Source organism: Phalacrocorax carbo, chromosome 9, assembly GCF_963921805.1.
Source record: "Phalacrocorax carbo chromosome 9, bPhaCar2.1, whole genome shotgun sequence".
Classification (NCBI taxonomy): domain Eukaryota; kingdom Metazoa; phylum Chordata; class Aves; order Suliformes; family Phalacrocoracidae; genus Phalacrocorax; species Phalacrocorax carbo.
Window position 1 is genome coordinate 4,432,483 of NC_087521.1, and position 19,772 is coordinate 4,452,254.

Here is a 19,772-nt window from a genome sequence, read left to right on the forward strand (position 1 = left end):
GACACATGCCTAGATATGTCTTATTGTGATCGTAATATAGCCTTAAGGTAATAGTACAGGACAATCGCTTGTGTGTTATTTTTTCAATGCTGTTTCTGTTTATCTCCATCAAAGAAAAGCTTCTGCTGGTGCTATTTATGTCATTGATCAATAGAACTATTCGTGACGGTTTGTAAATGCATATGAGGGGTAGTAAGAGACAATTTTTGAATTTAGCACGTACTTTAAAAATGAAATCTATTAGTACGCCAACTTGATCATGTTTCATCACTGAAAACCCTGACCCTTTTGTCAAACACTTTTGAAAAAGCAGAATGTAACACTATGACACGAGAGATACTCGAAGTGTCAAACAAAAACCGTGGCTGTGAATCACCAAAGTACGAACTAAAGAACTGATGTTTTCTTGTGCTGAGGGCTTACTGCAGAGGTGGTGACTGTCCACAATTACTTTCAAGAGGACCTGGAAAGCTAAAGTACTTTGCACAGGGAGACTTGGCATCTTGCAGGATCACCTTGCAGAACCCTGTCCTGCGTCCTTCATTCATGTGGAGGTTCTCCCTCCGTCACTGGGACTTTGGGACACAGGTTTAGGCTTGAGGATATTGAAGGCTATCAGCATGGAAAACATTGTTGACAGAGAAGATCACATTGAGGTGATTTGCAATGAACTTTTGGACCCCCTAATAGGTGAGGCCTATAGGCTGATTGGCAGCCCTTCTGATGAATGAGGATTAAAAATGTTAACAGCTCAGCGTCTATTCTTTTGGACCTACTCATGCTGTGCAGTCACACACTGTAGGGCAATTTCCCTTCTAATGTACTAACATTAAAGTCAGTGGTGATATAGTACAGATGAGTTTTGCTCTTTAAGTTTGTTGGCTAAATGTGATGGGAAAAACATGGTGAGTGGAAGTATGTAAACACAGTAAGATGGTTAGATGTACACTTTACACATTGGGTTTGTTGTCTGGAATTAAGAGCAGTCTTAATTCCTTTAGTCTTAATGTCCTTTAACACCACTGCCAGGGAGAATATCGCATCTAATTCATCGTGAATACAGATACCCAGAAGCTTTTATTCTAACAGAGAAAACCCGGCGATGTCCGAGAACTTGTTAAGCCTAGGTGTTGTCACTCTGCCTCCTCTTCATCGGTTGTGTGGGGACCATTTTCTCCTGTGAGAACTGGATCTTCCCGTTCTCTGCAATGTTACCGTGAATCATCCTGCTCAACCTGCCAAGACTCAAATTGAAGAATAAGATTTCAAAATTATGAACAACAGAGGGGAAAAAAAAAAAAAAGAACCATCAGGGAGGGCTCACCTTTGTAAAATTGCATGGATTAACGTGCTTATAACTTACCTTATACCTGGGTTTCACTGCCTTGCATTAGTGCGGTAATTAATTTAGCAGGCGAGATGAAAGGAACCAAAGAGATGACAGCAGGCATGTGCAAGAGAGAAGTCAAGTGTAGGTCTGTAGCGGTGGGCAGTGGAAAAGTGTTTTCAACATGCATTTTGTAAATGTTAAGGGCATATAAAGGGGTGCATAAAGAGGAGTGGGAGATGTGGTGCCTTTTCTATTGTTTCAACCACGATTGTGTCCTGGCTATCTTCTGATAAGAGGGACGACGAAGTCCTGCAGTACAAGACAGCCTCTCTAATCTTCCTGTGTAGATTCGAACCACTTACAGTAAGGGGTTAAACTAAAAACCCCTAAACTAAAATGTTTCCTGCTTGGGTGGAAAATATCTGTATCTATGTATGTTTAGATATAGATATAGATATGTGTACTTTTCCGACCTGAGGCTTCTTAGGGGAAATGCTGTATCCAAGGGCTGTTTCGTGAGCTGGGAGCACCGTACTAAACCTCTGGGGCAAATGTTTGCACTGAATTGTTGAAAGAATCTGAGATTGGCAACGCCACCCTGCCCTGGGCTAATGAGCCTTCCCCGAGAGAATATCAAGTGCAATTACCTTTCAGGGAATAACAACATACCAAAGAACCATGGACCCTGCAGAGGAAAACGAAACACACATTCGTAGGTAGAAACCGCTATGAATCAGCATTAATTATCCAATAGAGGGAACAGGGTTGCAATAAGTCTCAGTTCCTGACTCACACCATAGATCACAGCAAATGTGAGCTACTCATAGAAAAAACATTTGCAAAGTTCAGCTTGCAACCAACCTTCCCCCCCCCCCCCGCCCTCCCGCGTCCACTTCTGCTCTCGACTTGTGCTTGGGGGCTCCACTTCTGGGACAGGTTTCCCGACCCCCAGTTTGGAGGCGGCTGGGAGAGGCGGTAAAGGGGGCTGGTGGCGGCGAGGGACTCGCGAACATCAGCGGGACGGTTAGTCTAACGCAAAGCCTGATTCAGGGTTTCCCATGTGCCGACGTGGCCGAGGACACCGAGCTCCCCTCGGCAGCCCCTCGGAGGTCGGGCGGCCGGGCAGCCGCCTGCCTCGGGCTTCAGAGCCGGGAGACCTTCGGCCCCCCCGCGGCCGGTTGTCCCGGCAAACGCGGAAAGGGGGACGGTCCCTGGCCACAGGGTTTTGCGGGGCGCACTCCGGGGAAGGAGGCCGGGCGGGACGCAGCGGGAAAACCGCCTGCTCTGGGTTGAGCGGCTGGGAAAAACACGTTGAAGCGCACGTCCAGCGCTAGAGAGATGCAAGGGGCTGCCGGACGCCCCCGGGCCTCCCCGGGCCGGCGCCTTTCGGAGGGGCGCATCTTCCCGGGGAGGCACGGCTTCCCGGCGGGGCCCTGCGCGGAGGCAGCCGCGGCGGCGGAGCGGGAGCCGGGGCGAGGGGCGCAGCTCCCGCATCCTCCCGCGGAGCCCCGGGGCAGGGGCGGGGGGTGGGCGCAGCTCCCGCATCCTCCCGCGGAGCCCCGGGGCAGGGGCGGGGGGTGGGCGCAGCTCCCGCATCCTCCCGCGGAGCCCCGGCGGGGGCGGGGGGTGGTGGGCGCAGCTCCCGCATCCTCCCGCGGAGCCCCGGCGGGGGCGGGGGGTGGTGGGCGCAGCTCCCGCATCCTCCCGCGGAGCCCCGGCGGGGGCGGGGGTGGGGGCGCGCAGCTCCCGCATCCTCCCGCGGAGCCCCGGCGGGGGCGGGGGCGCAGCTCCCGCATCCTCCCGCGGAGCCCGGCAGAGGCTGGCTTGCGCGGCCCGGGGCCGCTTCCCGGGGAGCCGGGAAACCCCGCCGCAAACTCTTCGGACGTGAAGGCGGCGCGGAGAAGGGCCGGCTGCTTTGCTGAAACGAGGCGCACATATATTGAGTTTGTCAGGGATCATAAAATGTGAATTGATTATTCAAACAGCCATTGATTATAAAAGAATGCTTACTGCAGCAATGGGAAAGGTTAAAAGGAAATTGACCCTCTGCGTACGTGACATAAAGTCATTAGGTAAATGAGATATTCATACAGGGTGTAATCAAGGTCATGCTAATTTTATTTGCGGTATTCAGCTCGAATCTCGAGCTTTGTTTGGGGCAGCAAATTGTCCCCGAGGGGACTGAAAAGCCAGGTAGACACCGGGTGCCGTAAAAAAAAGAAAAAAGAAAAAAAAAAAAAAGTGTAAATAAAAGCCAAGGAGGGCTCCAAATTCCCCCGAAGCTCTGTGCCCAGGGCGGGCCCGATCCCGCAGTCCCGGGCGGCGGCGGAGGTTCCGGCGCCCGCGGAGGGGCGCGGAGTGGTGCGCAGGATCGGGCCTCCCGGGAGGGAAGTTCGGACCTCGCTGCTCCCGGGGTCGCCTCCTGGGAGCCGGAGGTGAGCTAGAAGTGCATGCTCTGTCAGAGATCCTCGCCTCTACCAGACAGGATGAGAACGTGTAAAAAAATTAGATGTATTTATGCACATATTTATCCCCTCTAATTATAGAAATTAATCCTCTTACTTATGACTAAAAGGTAAAGTCTAAGGCGTCCCTTTGATGTTTAACAGCATCATTTGTGGCTAACATTCCAACTGATTAAGGAATAATTGTTGTTAAATGCTTTACAAGTGGATAGTGTTTAATTGAGAGGCATTCATAATTTTACGGCTTACCACAAAATGAAACGTAATTAAAAACGCAGGAATTTCCAACTGATTTTATTCCAATTATGTTTATTGTTCAGACTAATTACTGCACAAGATGGGGTACTTTTCCCCATCTCTAAACGGCACACGTCTTCCAGATATACCCTTGCAGATTTTTCTTTCCCAGGTACAGGCTTGGGACGGCTTCTGCAGCCTCCGCTCCCCCCTCCCCCCCCCCCCCCCCGCCCCATCATAATTAAATGCTCAAGCCTTTTCTTCTCTCCTCCATGCAACACCTTGGGATGTGAGAAAGTGATGGCAGCTCTCTTCCCTCGGAGCTCGAAGTAATTGTAGAAGGGCTGATGAATTTCTTGAAGAAACACTTGCCACACACTGAGGAAACCATCTCCTAGCAGGATTTTACAAACCAAAGTAAACAAAGCACCCCAGGGGCGATTTCCTCCTTTTGCGCGGCTTACTTCTCAATTTACCTCAGAAGGGATCACAAACACACACAAGAATTACAACAGGGATCATACTTGGTCTGGGGAAGATATTCCGGATGAAAAGAAGCGGAGAGATTGGAAGTGTTCAAAGGAAGGGACGGTCAGTAAAATACCTGCCAGGCGCGCTGCCGTTCCCCGAACCAACCTTCCCTTCTTCCCCGTGATCTCAGAAATCTCTTCAGCATCTCTTTAAACATACATATCCCTGGGAAAAAAAGGGGGGGGGGGGGGGGGGGGGGGGGGGGGGGGGAGGGGGGGGGGGGGGGAAGGAAGAAAAGAAAAAAAGAAAGAACACCCCGCACGCCTCAGGTCCCTCTTACCAGCGCTTATAAAACAACCTCATCCTCCCGAAACGGGTGGGGTGGGTAATAAAGTTACTTGGGTAATTTCACTGTTTGCTCGATCGAAGAGAGCCTAGTGTGTAAATGGATTTATTTATTCCTGAGTTTTTCCATCCCTCAGCTGGGCTTTTGGAGAAAATTAGAGAGAGGTGTCTGAGACCAGGCTAATAAAAAAAACCACTTCTTACAGTTAAAGCCAATAATCAAAGCGGATCAGACCCAGATAAAACGGGGCGGAGGGCATCAAATGCCCAACACTGCTTCCAATTTGCGTTTTTCCTTTGGGCTCCAAACCGTTAGGAAAAGATCACACACATATTTGTTGCTTCTTTTGTCTCCTTCTTTCTAGCAGGATGCAAACCCCGCGCGTGCCTGCGCGGTTCGGGGGCCGCTGCTCTCGCTGGGAGGGTTTCGGCATTCACAGGTGTGCGCTGGCTCCCCTCTGGCTCCCTGTACAGCTTCTCATTTCTCCTGAAGGGTTTAAGCTAGGTGTGAGGGTCGAAGAGTGTTTAAATTCTACTGGGGAAATAAGGGGTAGGCGGGGGGGAAATTCCCTCTTATGGCAACTTAGAAATAGCCCAAGCTTTCCAAAGGGATGTATAAATTGGACTTAATGGAGCAATAGCTCCACTTTTTTTTTTTTTCTTCTTCAGCTGAGTCCTGAATCCTTTCATTAAACTGACATAGATTTCCAGAGATGGGGAAAAGGAGGGGTATCTGGGGTGGACATTTTATGTAAATGAGCAAATCCGAAATGTATTACAAATCCACTGTAGTAAAACTGACAGTTTTGACAGTATTGACAACATAAATATATGTTGGAACACAGCACTTTCAGACACTTAACCGATGAAGCAATAAAAAGATTCGACTACAATATTTCAAATAATCGACATTGATGTTTTGATACATCATTTTTACACCTCGAATCGATCTATCACTCTGTGACCGGTCAATTTTAAGTAAAAATCCGCTGCAATTATTTACGCTATTGCCAATGACGACCTAATAACTGTTTTCAATTAATTACAGCAAAACTAAGCATTATGAGGACCAACCGGCCGTATATTCCATTGTACGGTCCCTTGCATTTCTTGTATGGAGAGCAAACACATATATGTATATTGCATTCTCTTTGTGGGATCAAAAGAAAGACGTACAAAGGCGATCACAATCTTTTAGGGGGATAAAAAACCACCAACCCTCTCTTTCGGGAACACACCGCCGGGTCTCATTATATACTTCTACGAAACACGCTATAATATTTTGTCAGCTCTTTCTCTATGCACCACCAAACTGGGCTCCTAAGATTTTTTTTTTTTTCCCCCTTTTCTCTTCGGGCTGCGTGCGGAATCCCACTTCAAACAATGGGCCGAGCAGCTCTTGCAAAAAGAAAAAAAAAAAATAATAATTCAGGCTTCAAGTGATCGCCTGTGTGTTGGGAGAGTCTCCGTATGATTTCAAAAGAGGTGGAAGGATATTGTTCTCTCCGGACCGAGAACTCCAGTGTAAAAATGAGAGCGCTCCTCTTCTGGAGTTTTACAGGCAGCTGGAGAACAAAAGTGAGTGTTTTAAGTGAGGGAGAACAGAGAGCTCTGAGCAGAGTTTGGAGCCTCCTCGGATGCTCTGATATCGCACTAAAGCGATTTCCTTTGCCCTAACTGTCCTTTTTGTTACCATGTCACATGGCAAAGATGGATTTTGTTAACGCTTCGGGCTTCTCCGAACAAATGCAAACTAGGCTTTTAACCACCCTGGCGGAAGCGGCCCGCACGGCGGGACTGAGGAGCCTTGAGAGGTATTTTTCTCTTTCTGGTTTATGATGGAAACACGCACGTTGGCTCTTTACGGTCCTCACTTTTACAAACCTCCCAGCCTAAGACATCAGGGGAAAAAAAAAAAAAAAGACCCACAGCAAACCCCAAAAAGCTCAGCTCTCGGCTGACATCAGCGCTTCACACGCACCCGCGTGAGATCAGCCGGCCAAACCCGACGGGGGCCACCTCCGCGCCCCTCGCCCCACGGCCCGCCGGCCGGAGGGCTGCGGGAGGGGGACACGGCGGCCCAGAGCCCCGCGGGGAGGCCGGGACGCGGAGCCGGGGAGAGGGGCCCGCTCCGCGCCCCGCGTCCCGCCCGGGGGCCCCCGCGCGGGTCTGCGCGGCGCGGGGCGGCGGGAGCGCGTTGGAGCCCCGCCAGGTAGCGCTAGAGGGCTGCGGATGGCAGCGCCGTGCCGCCCCGCCGCCGGGGAGAGGCGGCCCGGGGGCACCCCCACCCCGCCGCCGCCGGCTCAGGGCCCCCCGGCCCGGGGGGGGGGGGGCGGGAGGGGAGAAAGACCCCGGTTCGTTCGTGCGTCGTGGAGATTTGGGGGTCTTTTTTTTTCTTTAAAAACGGGGCGGGGGAGGGGTGGAAGAACGAGAGTTAAAAGGGAAGTTAACAGGTAAGTAAATGAACCTCCTCCTAATCCAGCTCCCAAAGATCCCAGTCATACCGCAGTCGAGGTCAGGAAAAGTTCACCGCGATGGGCTACCATTGACTTTCTGGACTGGAAAGATTTTTCGAAAAATAATAGATTGCTGGAAAGCGAAGCGCGCTATTGGCAGGCGGGGGGATGAGGGTGAGGAGCTGAAGGCAGGCAGTGATCTGCAGAAGCTAAAATAAGCGTGATTTCACAGGGGCACCCGAGATGGGACCTCGAAAGTCCTGCAGCTGCGGGAAGTCGAAGGCGAATCAAAGTGGGCTGAGACGAAGAAAAAGTGACTCAAGTGTAAGAACCAACCGTAAAGGCAAAGGGAAGTGCGGTAGAGAGCGATTTTGAGGGTAGGAGTTTGAACCGTGGCATAATCCTGATTATAAATAGGGAAAGGTACTATCTGCACCCCACACTTCGCCTGGCGAGCAAAACAAAAAGCAAAATTCCCGTGGGTTTTCCTGCGGGGTCACGGTGATGTAAACCCACAGCCACATTTTAGCAGGCGGATTGCTTTCTTCATTAAATATGACACATTTTCTAGAACGAAAGTTCAAGACAAAATGCCAGTTCAAATATGCAAAATTTTTCATCCTGTTCCGCGATATCCTTAGCCCGTCCACGGGGAGTTTTGCCTGCAAATGTCGCCTGTCTCTTTCCGAGCACAATGGCATCACCCAAAAATACTTGAACTCAGCGCACAAACAAACAAACATTGAATAAAGTTACAAACAAGATTAAGGTTCAGGTTATTTGTCCCTGTAGCGAGGCGTCAATTGTTCTAACAGATGTAGGGGCGCTAAGAGGATTTAAACCACGCGAATTTAATAAACCAGATTAGCAATAGGTGCTTTCCACAAATACTAGGAACCGTAAAGTAAATCTAGCCTAAATTACCCATCAGACCGGAGCATCGCCTACAAGAAGCGCAGAAAATTTCCGAAGGGGTCCAATAGGATTTCGTGCAAGCATGCCTTATTTCGGCCCCCCCCCGCCCCCCCCCCCCCCCAATTTCTATTTGCATTAAATCTCGCGCTCGGCGCACACGCGCGTACAAAACAGTGGTTTAAGATCCCCGGCGGGATATATTCTTGAAATCTGAAATATTACCTGTTGTGCCATCCGCTTTTGCAAGGCTGTGGAAAAAAGAGAGAGAGAGGGAGCGAGCGAGCGAGAGAGGCATGTCTCAGAGCCAGCAAAGGACTAAGATGCCACACTTCGGAAAGGCTGATTGAAAACAGACTCTTCTTAAGTTTTAGAGGATTTTCTCCCTCACTCCCTCCAAGGGCTAAGAAGCCGATTTGGGAGTTTGAAGGGAATAGGTTTCAGCGTCCATATTTGTTCTGGTGCACTTGTAAAATGCGATTTGAAGACGATCTTTAGCCCTCTGATTGTCTTTGTATTGTTTTTCTTGAAACGGATCTTTTGCCCTTAATGAATCCCCACACAGCTGGACAGCTCCTGCTCGGACACTGAGAGCGCTAACCCCAAACTGACCCCAATTTGACACCACAAGATGAAATTTTACCGCCTGTTAAAACCATTTCCAGCCTCGGCAAAAGGAGCTGGCTGTTGACTGAGATGCACTTCCATACCGGACACCTCATTTCTCTTTGGACTTTTGAGCTGATCTAAAAAAAAAAAAAAAAAAAAAAAAAAAAGGGGGGGGGGGAAGGGAAAGGGGGGAAGGGAAAGGAGGAAAAAAAAAAGTCCAAACACACACACCCCCAGACACACACACACCCCCCACCGACTCGTCTCTCACACTTTTCCTGGAAACACACTTCTCTGTGGAAGTGATGCATAAGAAATGGAAATTAGCCAATTTAATTTTCCCGAATAACTGTGTTTTAAAAGAAATATGTCACCAGGCTGGGGGAGAGAAAAAAAAAAAAGTAAATGGAAAATGACCTAAGAACGTGGAAGCCCCCACCCCCTGCACGCACGTATCCCATTTTCCTCCGAGTTCCCAACAGCATCTTTGTTAATAGCTGAGTACTTTCACTTAAGGGCGCTAAATTGAGATTCCTTTTTAATGGCTAAACTGTAGCGCTTTATAAACCGTGTTCTCTGTGTGCTTTAATCCAGTGGGATAGTGGAGAGGAAAAAGGTTTCAACTCTTTTCACGGGTGAAAAAAAAAAAAAAAAAAAAAAAGACACAGGAGGAACATGAAAGCCCTTCATTTACCATATGAATTTTCATTTTCTATCAAGTTAAAATAATTTTTAAAAGTTGGTCCCTGTCCCAGATTACACACATGCACAGCAGGGTGAGCCAACGCAGGGGGTTAATTAGTTTAGGAGGGGGAAGGAAAAAAAAACACCCAAAACCAACAACAAAAAACCAAAAAAACAGGAACAAGTGAAAGGAGCAGCATTGAACACTGCAAAAATCATTGCCTGCTTTTTCTGCAGCTTTGATTTTTAGATTGCTTTCTAACAATTTCTTAGTCAAGAGAACCGAGCTCTACAGGGACTCCTGTGAAAAGAAGAATTATGAAAAAATATTCAGGTCTAAAATTATATCCTAAGCAATGAAGCAGTTTCTTCTATGGGAGCCAAGTCATCTAAAAACTTCTTTTTGAGGTGTAAACTGATGAACTTCTCCCACAGCTTGAGGTCTGAACAAATACATGGAGACTTCAATGGAGCTAGATTACTTTTGCACGGCCACGTTACAAGTAAAGACCCCTTCTTTGGTGATACCAAAACTATTTGAAATAAGACACACTTGTATATCTCAAGAGGCAAGGCTCCGGGTTTGCGCTGCCTCAGTTAAAAAACAAATTTGGAAGCTACAAATATTTCAACCACGTCCTCTCAGCTGGCTGTAAGGGCTGTATCACAATCAAATGATTCCACGCAAGTTTAGAAATCTGGCATCTTTGGGGCAGCGGGGGGGTGGTGGTGGGGAACCAAATAGCATTCACCGATGACTAGATTTTAAAAAAAAAAAATCTGTTAGAAAACTACAGCTGTAAAAGTAGGAAAGGATTTGCATAACCTACTGCTCTGTAGGTCTCCGCGCACCCAAAGGATTAGCCAAGCATTCATTACCATGAATATCTTGAATTACGTTACCGATTTATACGACAGAGTATAAAATACTGCACAAGAAGACTGGCTTTTTCCCTGCGAAATGAATCGACTTAACCACTGCTTGAAAGAGATCTACATACTAAGGGCTTTTTTACTCACCTCTCTTTACAGTCCCGTGAAAGTCAGTCACAGCAATTCAGTTGCTCTTAGGACTAGCTTTAATCTTGGAGGAGATCCTCTAGGGAAAAAAAAAAAAAAAAAAAAAAAAAAACCCCAAAACCAAACCCCAACAACAACAACAACAACAACAACAACAAAAACCAAACTAAAACCAACCAAATCAAAAAAGAACCCGGGTCTGCTCTCCGGCTTCTGGCGGGTTTTAATCAGGGTGCAACTCTGGCTAAAAGTAGGAGAGGGGCTTTTCTCCGTATCCCCCCCCATATTTGTAAATACAGCCCTGCTCTGCAGGGCTCGGCGCTATCGGAACACGCAGGAATGCCCACTGGCGTTTGTCAGCCCTCCACGCTATCTTTCTTTATATGTGAGGGCTGATTTCCCGCAGACATCATTGTTATGATGGCTCATTTAATCAAACTGTTTAATTGCTCCGGTAATCACTATCATCATCACAGGTACTCAATCATTCATCATTTTGGAGGGCTTTATTGACCTCTGGAGCTCATTCCCTACGCCTATTAAAATCAGGCCAAATATCTATAACTACCCCTTGAGTAATTTTCTTAACGTTTCAAAAAAAATAAATAATAAAAAAAATCTTAAAATCATCGTCATCATCACGAAAAGCAAAACAAAACCTGACTGAATAAATACTGGTTTGTTTTTTTTTTTTTTCCTGCCGTGTATTTTTAAAAGCCATCTATGTATGAGGCCACATTCACAACCGGGGACATAATCATTGATAAATCCCACTATTAACGGGATAGTCTGTTTTAGATTTTATGTGCAGGGGACCGTGAACGAGGGTGGGGGGTTGGGGAGGACAAAACTGCAGCAATCGATAGTTTGACCATCGCTCCTCCCCTAAACTTCAAGCATCCCCCATGATTGATGATCCCAGCTCGCTTTGGTAATTGACTGTTCGGAGGTGAGGCATGTTTTAGCTCCAGCAAAGTGATTGGGCGAGGGAAACGCACCAAAACTACCGCGCGCGCGTGTGTGTGTGTGCGTGTGCGTTTGGAAAAGTTCATTTGGTGCTCGGGGGGGGGGGCATCATCTCACTTAATTTGCTAAATAACCCCGCTGTAATTAGCACTACCATTAGAAGGCATTACCGAGCTAATACTCGGGCACGCATTCCGCCAGCGCGGCGTCGATGCACAGCGAAGTCCGGCAACGCACAGGCGCAAATACAGCGCTCGCCGCCCGACCGGCTCAAAACGAGCATGCAAACAACAACAACAACAACAAAAATAATCTACGTAACTTCTGGATGTCTCCTACAAAAGGTTGAGCATGACTTTGGTTTTAAGCCCTTTCCAAAGCCCGGCAGCCCGCTCGCAAAAGTAAAAAGGGATTTCCCCCTCGCTCCCCACCCCCCCCCCCCGCCTCTCCCCCCGCCCCCCCCCCCCCCCCCCCAAAGACATCCACAGCGCGCTTGATAGCAGCGATCACTTAATGAAGAGCGGTGCCAAACACGGTTTGAACGAGGCGTTCTCTTCATGCCCTGGAAAATTAATTTTGAGAAAAGCACAATGAATGGTCAGAGGAGAGAAACCACGCTTGCAACGTAGGGCGCTGGCGGAGGCGCGGGGGTCGGCCGGAGCAGGCTCCCTTCCCGGGGAAGATCAACTTTGCGCGGCCCCCCCCCCCCGTGCAGCGGAGCTCTCCGTGCCCCCGGGCTCGCACACCGTCGGCGGCGAGGGCGACAGCCGGCGATTTAAATAAATAATTCAGCGCATAAATCAGCCGCGAAACATCGCGGTTAATCGGAAGGTATTTTGTTGCTAAAATAATCTAGCGCAAAGCAACCCGGGGCTGGGCTTCTATCGCACTTTTCTTCTCGCTCTCTGCAGTTTTCCCCTGCCTCTCCCCCCTCTCGTACACACGCACTCTCCCTGTCCTTCCTCCCCTGCCTGCCTCCCTCCCTCCCTCCCTCGCTCCCTCCCTCCCTCCCTCGCTCCCTCCCTCCCTCTCTCTCGCACGCTCGCTCGCTCCTTCCTACACGCGTTGCTTCGCTCGGGGCAGGGGCTGCTGCGCGGCTCCCCCCGCGCGGCGCCGCGGCCGCCCCGCCGCCGCGCTGCGCATCGCCGCCGCTCCTCCCGCCGCCGCTCCCGCCGCCGCCGCCGCCGCCGCTCCCGCCGCCGCCGCTCCGCCGGCCGGGGCGCCCCGCGCCCCGCGCCCCGCCGCCGCCGCCGCCGCTCCCGCCGCCGCCGCCGCCGCTCCCGCCGCTCCCCGCCGCCGCCGCCGCCGCGCTGCAGGACTGGCTATGGCCACCACTACTTCCGGGTTCCGTCACTTCATTCTCCCGCCGATCAGCGCTGCAAAACTGAGCCTCTTCTATAAGGCAGCCAGCAGCCAACCTGCCAACACTTACTGACACTCACTCATCTCAGAGAGCCAGGGAGAGAGGGAGGCAAAATACCTACCGGGAGGAGGAAAAAAAAACAGAGAGAGAGAGAGACAGAGAGGGGGAAGTCCGGGCTTTGCAAACTATTCCATTTTTCTTCGCATCTTTCCCCACCCCCCTTCACAGTACTTAAAAAAAAAAAAAAAAATAACCAAACAACAACAAAAAAAAAAACCAACCAACAACCAAACCAAACCAACAACCAAAAAAAAAAACCAAACCAACCCTAAAGCGATCCTAAAAGGCAAAACCCGAGCGCGGAGTTACTGGAAGAAGAAACCGGGGTTAAAAAGATTCCTCCTCTCTTCTTCATCATCATCAACCATCATTCATTCACTACCTTGACATTCCCTGGCTTTGATTGACAGCTGGAGTGGCAAAAAGCCATGAGACACGACAGTTTGGTTACATGTGGGTTGCTGACGGGCCGATCGTAACCTTCAGTTTGGGGGCTTGACAATTTTTTTTTTTTTTTTTTTTTTTTTTTTTTGCGTAGAGAAAGAAAAAAGGAAAAAGAGAGAGAGAAAAAGGAAAGAGAGAAAGAGAGAGAAAAAAGAAGAAAACAGAGAAACTCATCGTGGTTCTTGACTGTTTTTTATATATTATTGTTGTTGTTATTGTTGTTGTTGTTGTTATTATTTGCCCATATTGGAGGATAGGAGAAGTCTATAAGTGGGTTGCAAAAAAAAAAAAAAAAAAAAAAAAAAGGAATCTTCTTCACTTTAAATCACTTTCTTTGCTGGACTGGGATATTAAATATACGACACATCCAGGAGTTTATTGGAGCGCAGACTGATGGCGCAAAGGGTAGGTTTAAATCTCCAACACTTACCTATATATAAATCCTCTCTTAAGAGGGGCCTGTCCGATTTGCTCTCCTCTGTTGCTGATGATGATGGCGGCCACTATTAAAAAATAGCAGCAAAAATTATTCACTAGCTTTTTGTGTGTGTGCGTGAGTGTCTCTCTGTGTGTGTCTCTCTCTGCAATTGTTCCACGCTTTTTTCCTCTCTGGCTTTTCCCCCAGCAGCGCGATTCCCCTGCTCTCTGCCTGCTCAGTAGCACGGGTTTCACAGGGGAAAGCTTGCTGCTGCCGCCGCCGCCGTTACTGCCGCTGCCTAGGAAAGACTAAGAAATACATATGTGTGTCTGTGTATATACGAACGTATATATATGTATACACATATAGCTGCTTTCTTTTTTTTTTTTTTTTTTTTTTTTGTCTCTGGCTTTGACAAGGACAAGGGGAATTGCTACTAAATAATGTTTCTGGTAACTTTCAGATTATTTCCCCCTTTATCTCCCCCCCCCCTCCCCCCGATGCACCCTACCTTTCCTCTCTCCTTCCCATTGTTGATTTATTTATCTAGTTGCTTTTGATTCTGCTTGTTTATTCATTTATATATACAATTTTTTTGTCCTTCCTTTCTAATGCAGAGTAACTCTAGTTTCTCTCCTCCGTTTCCTTCCTTTTCATCCCCGTTTCCTCGTTAGGGTCCCTCCCGCCCGTGCTGAAGAGGACCGTCTCCCCCCGCACACACAGGCAGGCACACACACTTTCCCCCTTTCCCTCTCCCCGCACCCCCACTCCTCCCTCAGCCTCTCCAGCCTCTGCTCCCGATCCCAGTCGATTTTTCATTTTGCACATTTCTCTCTCTGTTGTGGCTGTTCTTGTTTTGTTTTGCTCTGTTTGTGTCTGTCCGGGTGCTTTACTCTCTTCTGACTTTTGTTGTTGTTGTTTGTTTGTTTTTTTATTCCTCTCTCTCTCTCCCCCTCTCCCCCTCTTTCTCTTTCTTTCTTCTCTTCCGGGCCCTTTTTTTGACAGTACGATGAGCTGCCCCACTACGGCGGGATGGACGGAGTAGGGGTGCCGGCCTCCATGTACGGGGACCCCCACGCCCCCCGGCCGATCCCCCCGGTGCACCACCTCAACCATGGGCCGCCGCTCCACGCCGGACAGCACTACGGCGCCCACGCCCCGCACCCCAATGTCATGCCGGCCAGCATGGGCTCCGCTGTCAACGACGCCCTGAAGCGGGACAAGGATGCGATCTACGGGTAGGTGCCGCCGGGCCGCCCGGCGCCATGGCCCGGCTCCGCAGCGCCGGTGCCCGCGGAGCGGCGAGGGCAGGAGCGGGGCGGGCGGGCGGCGGGGCTCCCGCGGGGCCGTGGCGGCGGCGGGCCCCGGCGCGGAGCGAGGCGGCGCGGGGCGGGGGGGGAGCCCCGCCGGCCCGGGAGGCCCCCGCCGCCCGCTCCGGAGGGAGACCCGCGCGGTGGCACTGCCACTGCGGGCAACTCCCGGGCGAGAGCGATCCCAGCCTGGCTCCGCGCTGAGGTGCCAGCACCCACGGGAAACGGGTCCTGGAAAAACAGACCGCTCGGGGAGAGAGGCTGCGCTCGGGGGAGCTCGTCTTGCCTTGCCTTCCTTTTTTATTTTTTTTCCTTTAATTCCCCTTTTTCATCCCCCCCCCCTCCCTCCCCCCACCCCCCACCCCCCCGGGTTTTTTGTCTTTCTCGGAAAGGCCCCACTTAGGAGTTCAGACAGGAGAGGTGGCTCTCACTGCTCTGGGTTTTAGGCGGAGAAGTGTTGTTCTGGTGTTCTCCTTCGTGCCATAATAACACTGTTCCTACGCTGTAAATAAAGGGCTATTCACATCGCGGAAGGTGGTAAGAATAAAAGGGATTCGCTTCTCGCAAGCAGCTCTTCCCTGAGACAGAAGAAATAAATACATTGGGGGCACTGAGCTGAGCTCTCTATTTAGGAAAGAAAGAAGGTGAGGAAAAAGAAGCGCGTACTCAACAAAACTCAAGCCTGTGCCAGGGCATTGCTTGGGGGGAATGACACCGATTCCCTTCAGTGCCTTTTAGAACAAATACTGAAGGATCCTAAAAGGAGAGGTAGCAACATCTATGACAGAGCGTGGGGCCTTGATCAGGCACCAAAGGGAAAAAAGAGACAAATGCATGCTTACTACTTAGCGTGCAGATAAAATATTTTTTTCCCTGACTACACCAACTATGGGAAAATATTTCGCGAAGTGCTCCCTCCCTCCGCCCCCTCCCCAGCTCACTTATCTGGACAGCTGGTATTTTACTTGGGTGTGCTTCCTAAGCCAGGAAACTTCACCACATTTTTGTTAGCAGGCCCCTCGAAAAATAAAATTACGTATTAAGTAGTTTGCAGTTTGCCTAGCCGTGCTTCTCATTTCAGGTCATAGCTGGAGGGTAGGGATGGGACCTTCCAGGTTTCGCGTTATTTTAGGCTGTGGCGAAAAGTGTAAGATTCCCAGCTGAGCTCCTGCGTGCGTGAGCGTGTTCGGTGCCTTGTGCGTTTGGAGGAGAGGTCACTTTTGTCCTCGTGTGTGGGGACGGCACGGGGGATGCGGCTCGGGCTTCGCGATTCCCAAAGGGGGGAAAAAAAAGAAACCCCACAAACCTGCAACACCAAAACCCCGCATTTTTATTGCGAAACGCTGCTCTCCCCTGCTCTGCCCGAAGCAGTGCCGCGAGGCTGCAGAGCGTGGCTGCGTCCGTGTGTCCGGGTCTGTGTGTCCGTGCATTTAAAAAAAAAGAATACTTGTTGATCAGAGCTCTTCTTCCCCCCTCTCCCCCACCCCCTCCCCTCTCTTTGTGTGCCACTGCCCGGTAGGCACCCGTTGTTCCCCCTCTTAGCTCTGGTCTTTGAGAAGTGCGAGCTGGCGACCTGCACGCCCCGGGAGCCCGGCGTGGCCGGCGGGGACGTCTGCTCCTCCGACTCCTTCAACGAGGACATCGCCGTCTTCGCCAAACAGGTCCGCACCTCTCCCCCCGCCCCCGGCCCTCCCCGGCGCGCCCGCCACCCCCTCAGCTCCTCGACCCACACGGCCGGGAGCTCGCAGGAGGCAGACCCCCCTGACACACGCACACACACACACACACACCCCCCGTAGCCCCCTCTCCGACCGCCGCGGGGGGGGGGGCGGGAGGGAGCGGCGGGGGTGCGGGCTGGCGGCCCGGCGCCCCCCGCCCTCCCCTCCGCCCGGAGCCCCTCCACGCTGCCGGGCCGGCACTCCGGGCCCTCGCCCTCCGCATTCATGAAAGGGAAATGTAACTGCGGCCGAGTTTGGGAGGCAGAGGGAGCGGGAGGAAGGCAGGAGGGATCCAAACGAGAGGGCTCCGGTGGCCGGGGCGGCCGGCTCGGCGCTGGGCTGGCAGGACGGGGCGGGCTCCCCTTGGCAGCACGGGTGACTCCGGGGCGCCCGGCCGGGCTGGGACCCGACCTGCACCGGCCAGTGTGGTCACCGCGGCTCCCCCCCCCCGCCCCCGAGTGACTCGGTCACAGGGCTGAGGGGAGAAGCTGTAATTCACGCCGCTTTTCCTTCTGCTTGCAGGTCCGCGCTGAGAAACCACTTTTTTCTTCAAATCCAGAGTTGGACAATTTGGTAAGGCCTGCTGACCCCTCGGCCCCGCTCCCCTCCCGCCCCCCCCCCCCCCGACCCCACGGGCGGCTGCCGGCAGCCGCCCCTCGGCCGTGCGTGGCGGTGGGGCGGGCGGCGGCGGGCAGGGGAGGGGGGCAGCCGCGGGTGGAGGGCTGCCGTCCAGAGGCTTCAAAGAGCTGCACTTTTAAAGTCAGCCGGGGCAAACTCTCGAGCCCCAGTGCATTGCAAAGCTGTGTTTGAAAGCCACGGGAAGCTACAGTGAGGGAAATAACTGCTGAAGACCAGAGAGCTGGAGATTTCTAACGTAATTCTGTTGCTAATGTGAACGATTTCAATATTCAAAGTGCCTAAATCCGCTTGTAGAGAAGATGCCAACTCTTCATCTTTCCCCCCCTCGCTTTCTCCTGCGGGCGATGGGGAGGGTGGGAGCCTGTGTCTGACTTCTCTGCGGACCCTCAAGAGGTGAGGGCCGGGTGTTGAGAGGGAGCGAAGGCAAGAGGTTCTCCAAGATCGCGGTAATAGAGCACTAATCACGGCTCCTGGAATAAATATGATAAAAACCAAGTGCTTAGGTTAAAGTTGATCACAATTGTTCGAGCGTGACCGATGAGCTGAAATCCGGGGTAATGACTGCGCGCCCTGACAACCCCCTTCTCCCCCTCGCCCACTCGTGCTCGCAGCCCCCGTGCTCCCGCCTCCCACGTAACCCCTTGCTCAAAACTTTCTTGCAGATGATCCAAGCAATACAAGTACTAAGGTTTCACCTTTTGGAATTAGAAAAGGTAAGAGCCACGGAGGCGGGCGGGGGGCAAGCCTTTCCTTCCCCGTGCCCGTGTCCTGTCCCCCCGTCCACGCCCCCCAACTGTTTGGGATGGCTTGTAGACATGGCCAGCGGAGACGCAGGGTGATACTGTAACCTGGGCCATCAGTGCATGTGACACCATACAGCCATGCCCAGCCCAGCCTGGCTTTATTTTTCTTTTCCAGCGTATTTTCAATATTTGATATTTCTAGACCCCTCCCATCCTTCTTACCCCCTTCCCTCAGCAGAAGCTCTTCTCCTTACTCGGAAATAGTATGTTTAACAAAAAGAGAAATGAAAGCACCCCTGCCTTTCTCCAGCTCTGGCAGGCATATTAACCCCAAGCAAGCGCTAAGTGTTTGGAAGAGGCAGGGGGCCCTGCGCGGCGTGGGGAGGGGGCTGTGCCCTGCGACGGGGACGGCTCTTCCCACAGCCTCAGCGAGTGGCTTCGGTTTACTGCTGCCGGCCACAGAGACCTTTTTTTAGCCCCGGTTTAAACCGATCCCGTCCCGAGTGACTAGTTGTACCTGTCTGGGTTGTGTATGCTCCAGAGATACCGCCTGGGTCCAGCTCCCAGTGTTCTGATGTTATCAGCACATCGGATTTTCCTCTGCACACCAGGCTGAGCCCACTATCTCTCTCTCTCTCTCTCTAACTTGTTGCTGCGGCAAGTCTCTAGAGAATAATATGTGCTGCAACAATTTCTCTATTGTTTCCTTGCCTTCAACTATTGTGCCCCTTAATTAGAGTTACTTGTGGAGTAGATCGGGGGTTGCTCTTGCTACCAAAAAGGAAAAAAAAAAAAATTGCAAGCCGATATTTTGCCATTACTGATACTATTATTCGTGTTACTGTTTTCAGGTTCATGAATTGTGCGATAACTTCTGCCATCGGTACATTAGTTGTTTGAAAGGAAAAATGCCAATAGACCTCGTGATTGATGAAAGGGATGGCAGCTCCAAATCAGACCACGAAGAACTCTCAGGATCTTCCACAAATTTAGCCGACCATGTAAGTCCTCCTGATCTCTTTATGGCACTTTTTAAGACTTTAACCTGCTTAGAGGACCTGCCCCCGATTTAATTGTTTGGCTGCTGTTGTCTATTATTATTATTCTTATTGTTACTACTACTCCTTTAACCTCTTGCAAGTTCGGATCCCATCTTCACACTTTCTTCCCTCTCGCTTTGTAAAGTTGTAGACATGCAAAAGGTTCCTTCTGTTTCCATCTGTAAAGCAGCGAGTTTGCAATGGTTTGTAAAGTTTCCTGCTCTGGGCGGCTTGGAGAGCTAGCGAACTGTCGGTTCGATGTGGCGATCGGTGCTTTCTCTTCTGCTTTGCCAACTCTGTAATCGATGCAGCAACGTAAGGAAACAGAGACAAGAAAGTTAGGGAGAAAGTTTGCTGATTTGCTCCCCCCTCCCCTCTCGCGGGGATGACAAGTGATGAGAATTATTGGCAATACTACATTGCATTAAAAAAAAAAAAAAAAAAGGGGGTTAGCACGTTAGAGTTTCCAATGCTTGTGCTTTGTAGCAACTTATTGTCAGAATATGGACTTATTGCCAAACGCCTGAAGCATCTTCATAATA

General features: G+C 50.9%; 1 protein-coding gene and 1 long non-coding RNA gene across 6 annotated transcripts in view; one reads left to right on the forward strand and one right to left on the reverse strand.

Moving 5' to 3' along the window:
• Window positions 1–3,103: 3,103 nt before the first annotated feature.
• LOC135314984 (uncharacterized) lies at window positions 3,104–11,914 on the reverse strand. The gene is made up of 3 exons (XR_010374388.1): window positions 10,530–11,914; window positions 8,442–8,962; window positions 3,104–4,728 (listed from the first exon to the last, which is right to left on the reverse strand). It is a non-coding gene; the product is annotated as an uncharacterized LOC135314984 (long non-coding RNA).
• Window positions 11,915–12,756: 842 nt separating this feature from the next.
• The window catches only part of MEIS2 (Meis homeobox 2), a 175,132-nt gene continuing 168,116 nt past the window's right edge, over window positions 12,757–19,772 (forward strand). For 2 of the 5 annotated variants that reach the window (XM_064460154.1, XM_064460150.1), the window contains exons 1-6: window positions 12,758–13,767; window positions 14,786–15,018; window positions 16,610–16,751; window positions 17,331–17,381; window positions 18,110–18,160; window positions 19,042–19,191. In XM_064460154.1, the coding sequence (XP_064316224.1) occupies window positions 13,756–13,767; window positions 14,786–15,018; window positions 16,610–16,751; window positions 17,331–17,381; window positions 18,110–18,160; window positions 19,042–19,191 (639 nt within the window). In that variant the 5' untranslated portion in view covers window positions 12,758–13,755. Of the gene's footprint in view, window positions 13,768–14,208; window positions 14,233–14,785; window positions 15,019–16,609; window positions 16,752–17,330; window positions 17,382–18,109; window positions 18,161–19,041; window positions 19,192–19,772 lie in introns of those variants that run through there. The other 3 variants (XM_064460153.1, XM_064460152.1, XM_064460151.1) reach the window with 3 other exon arrangements.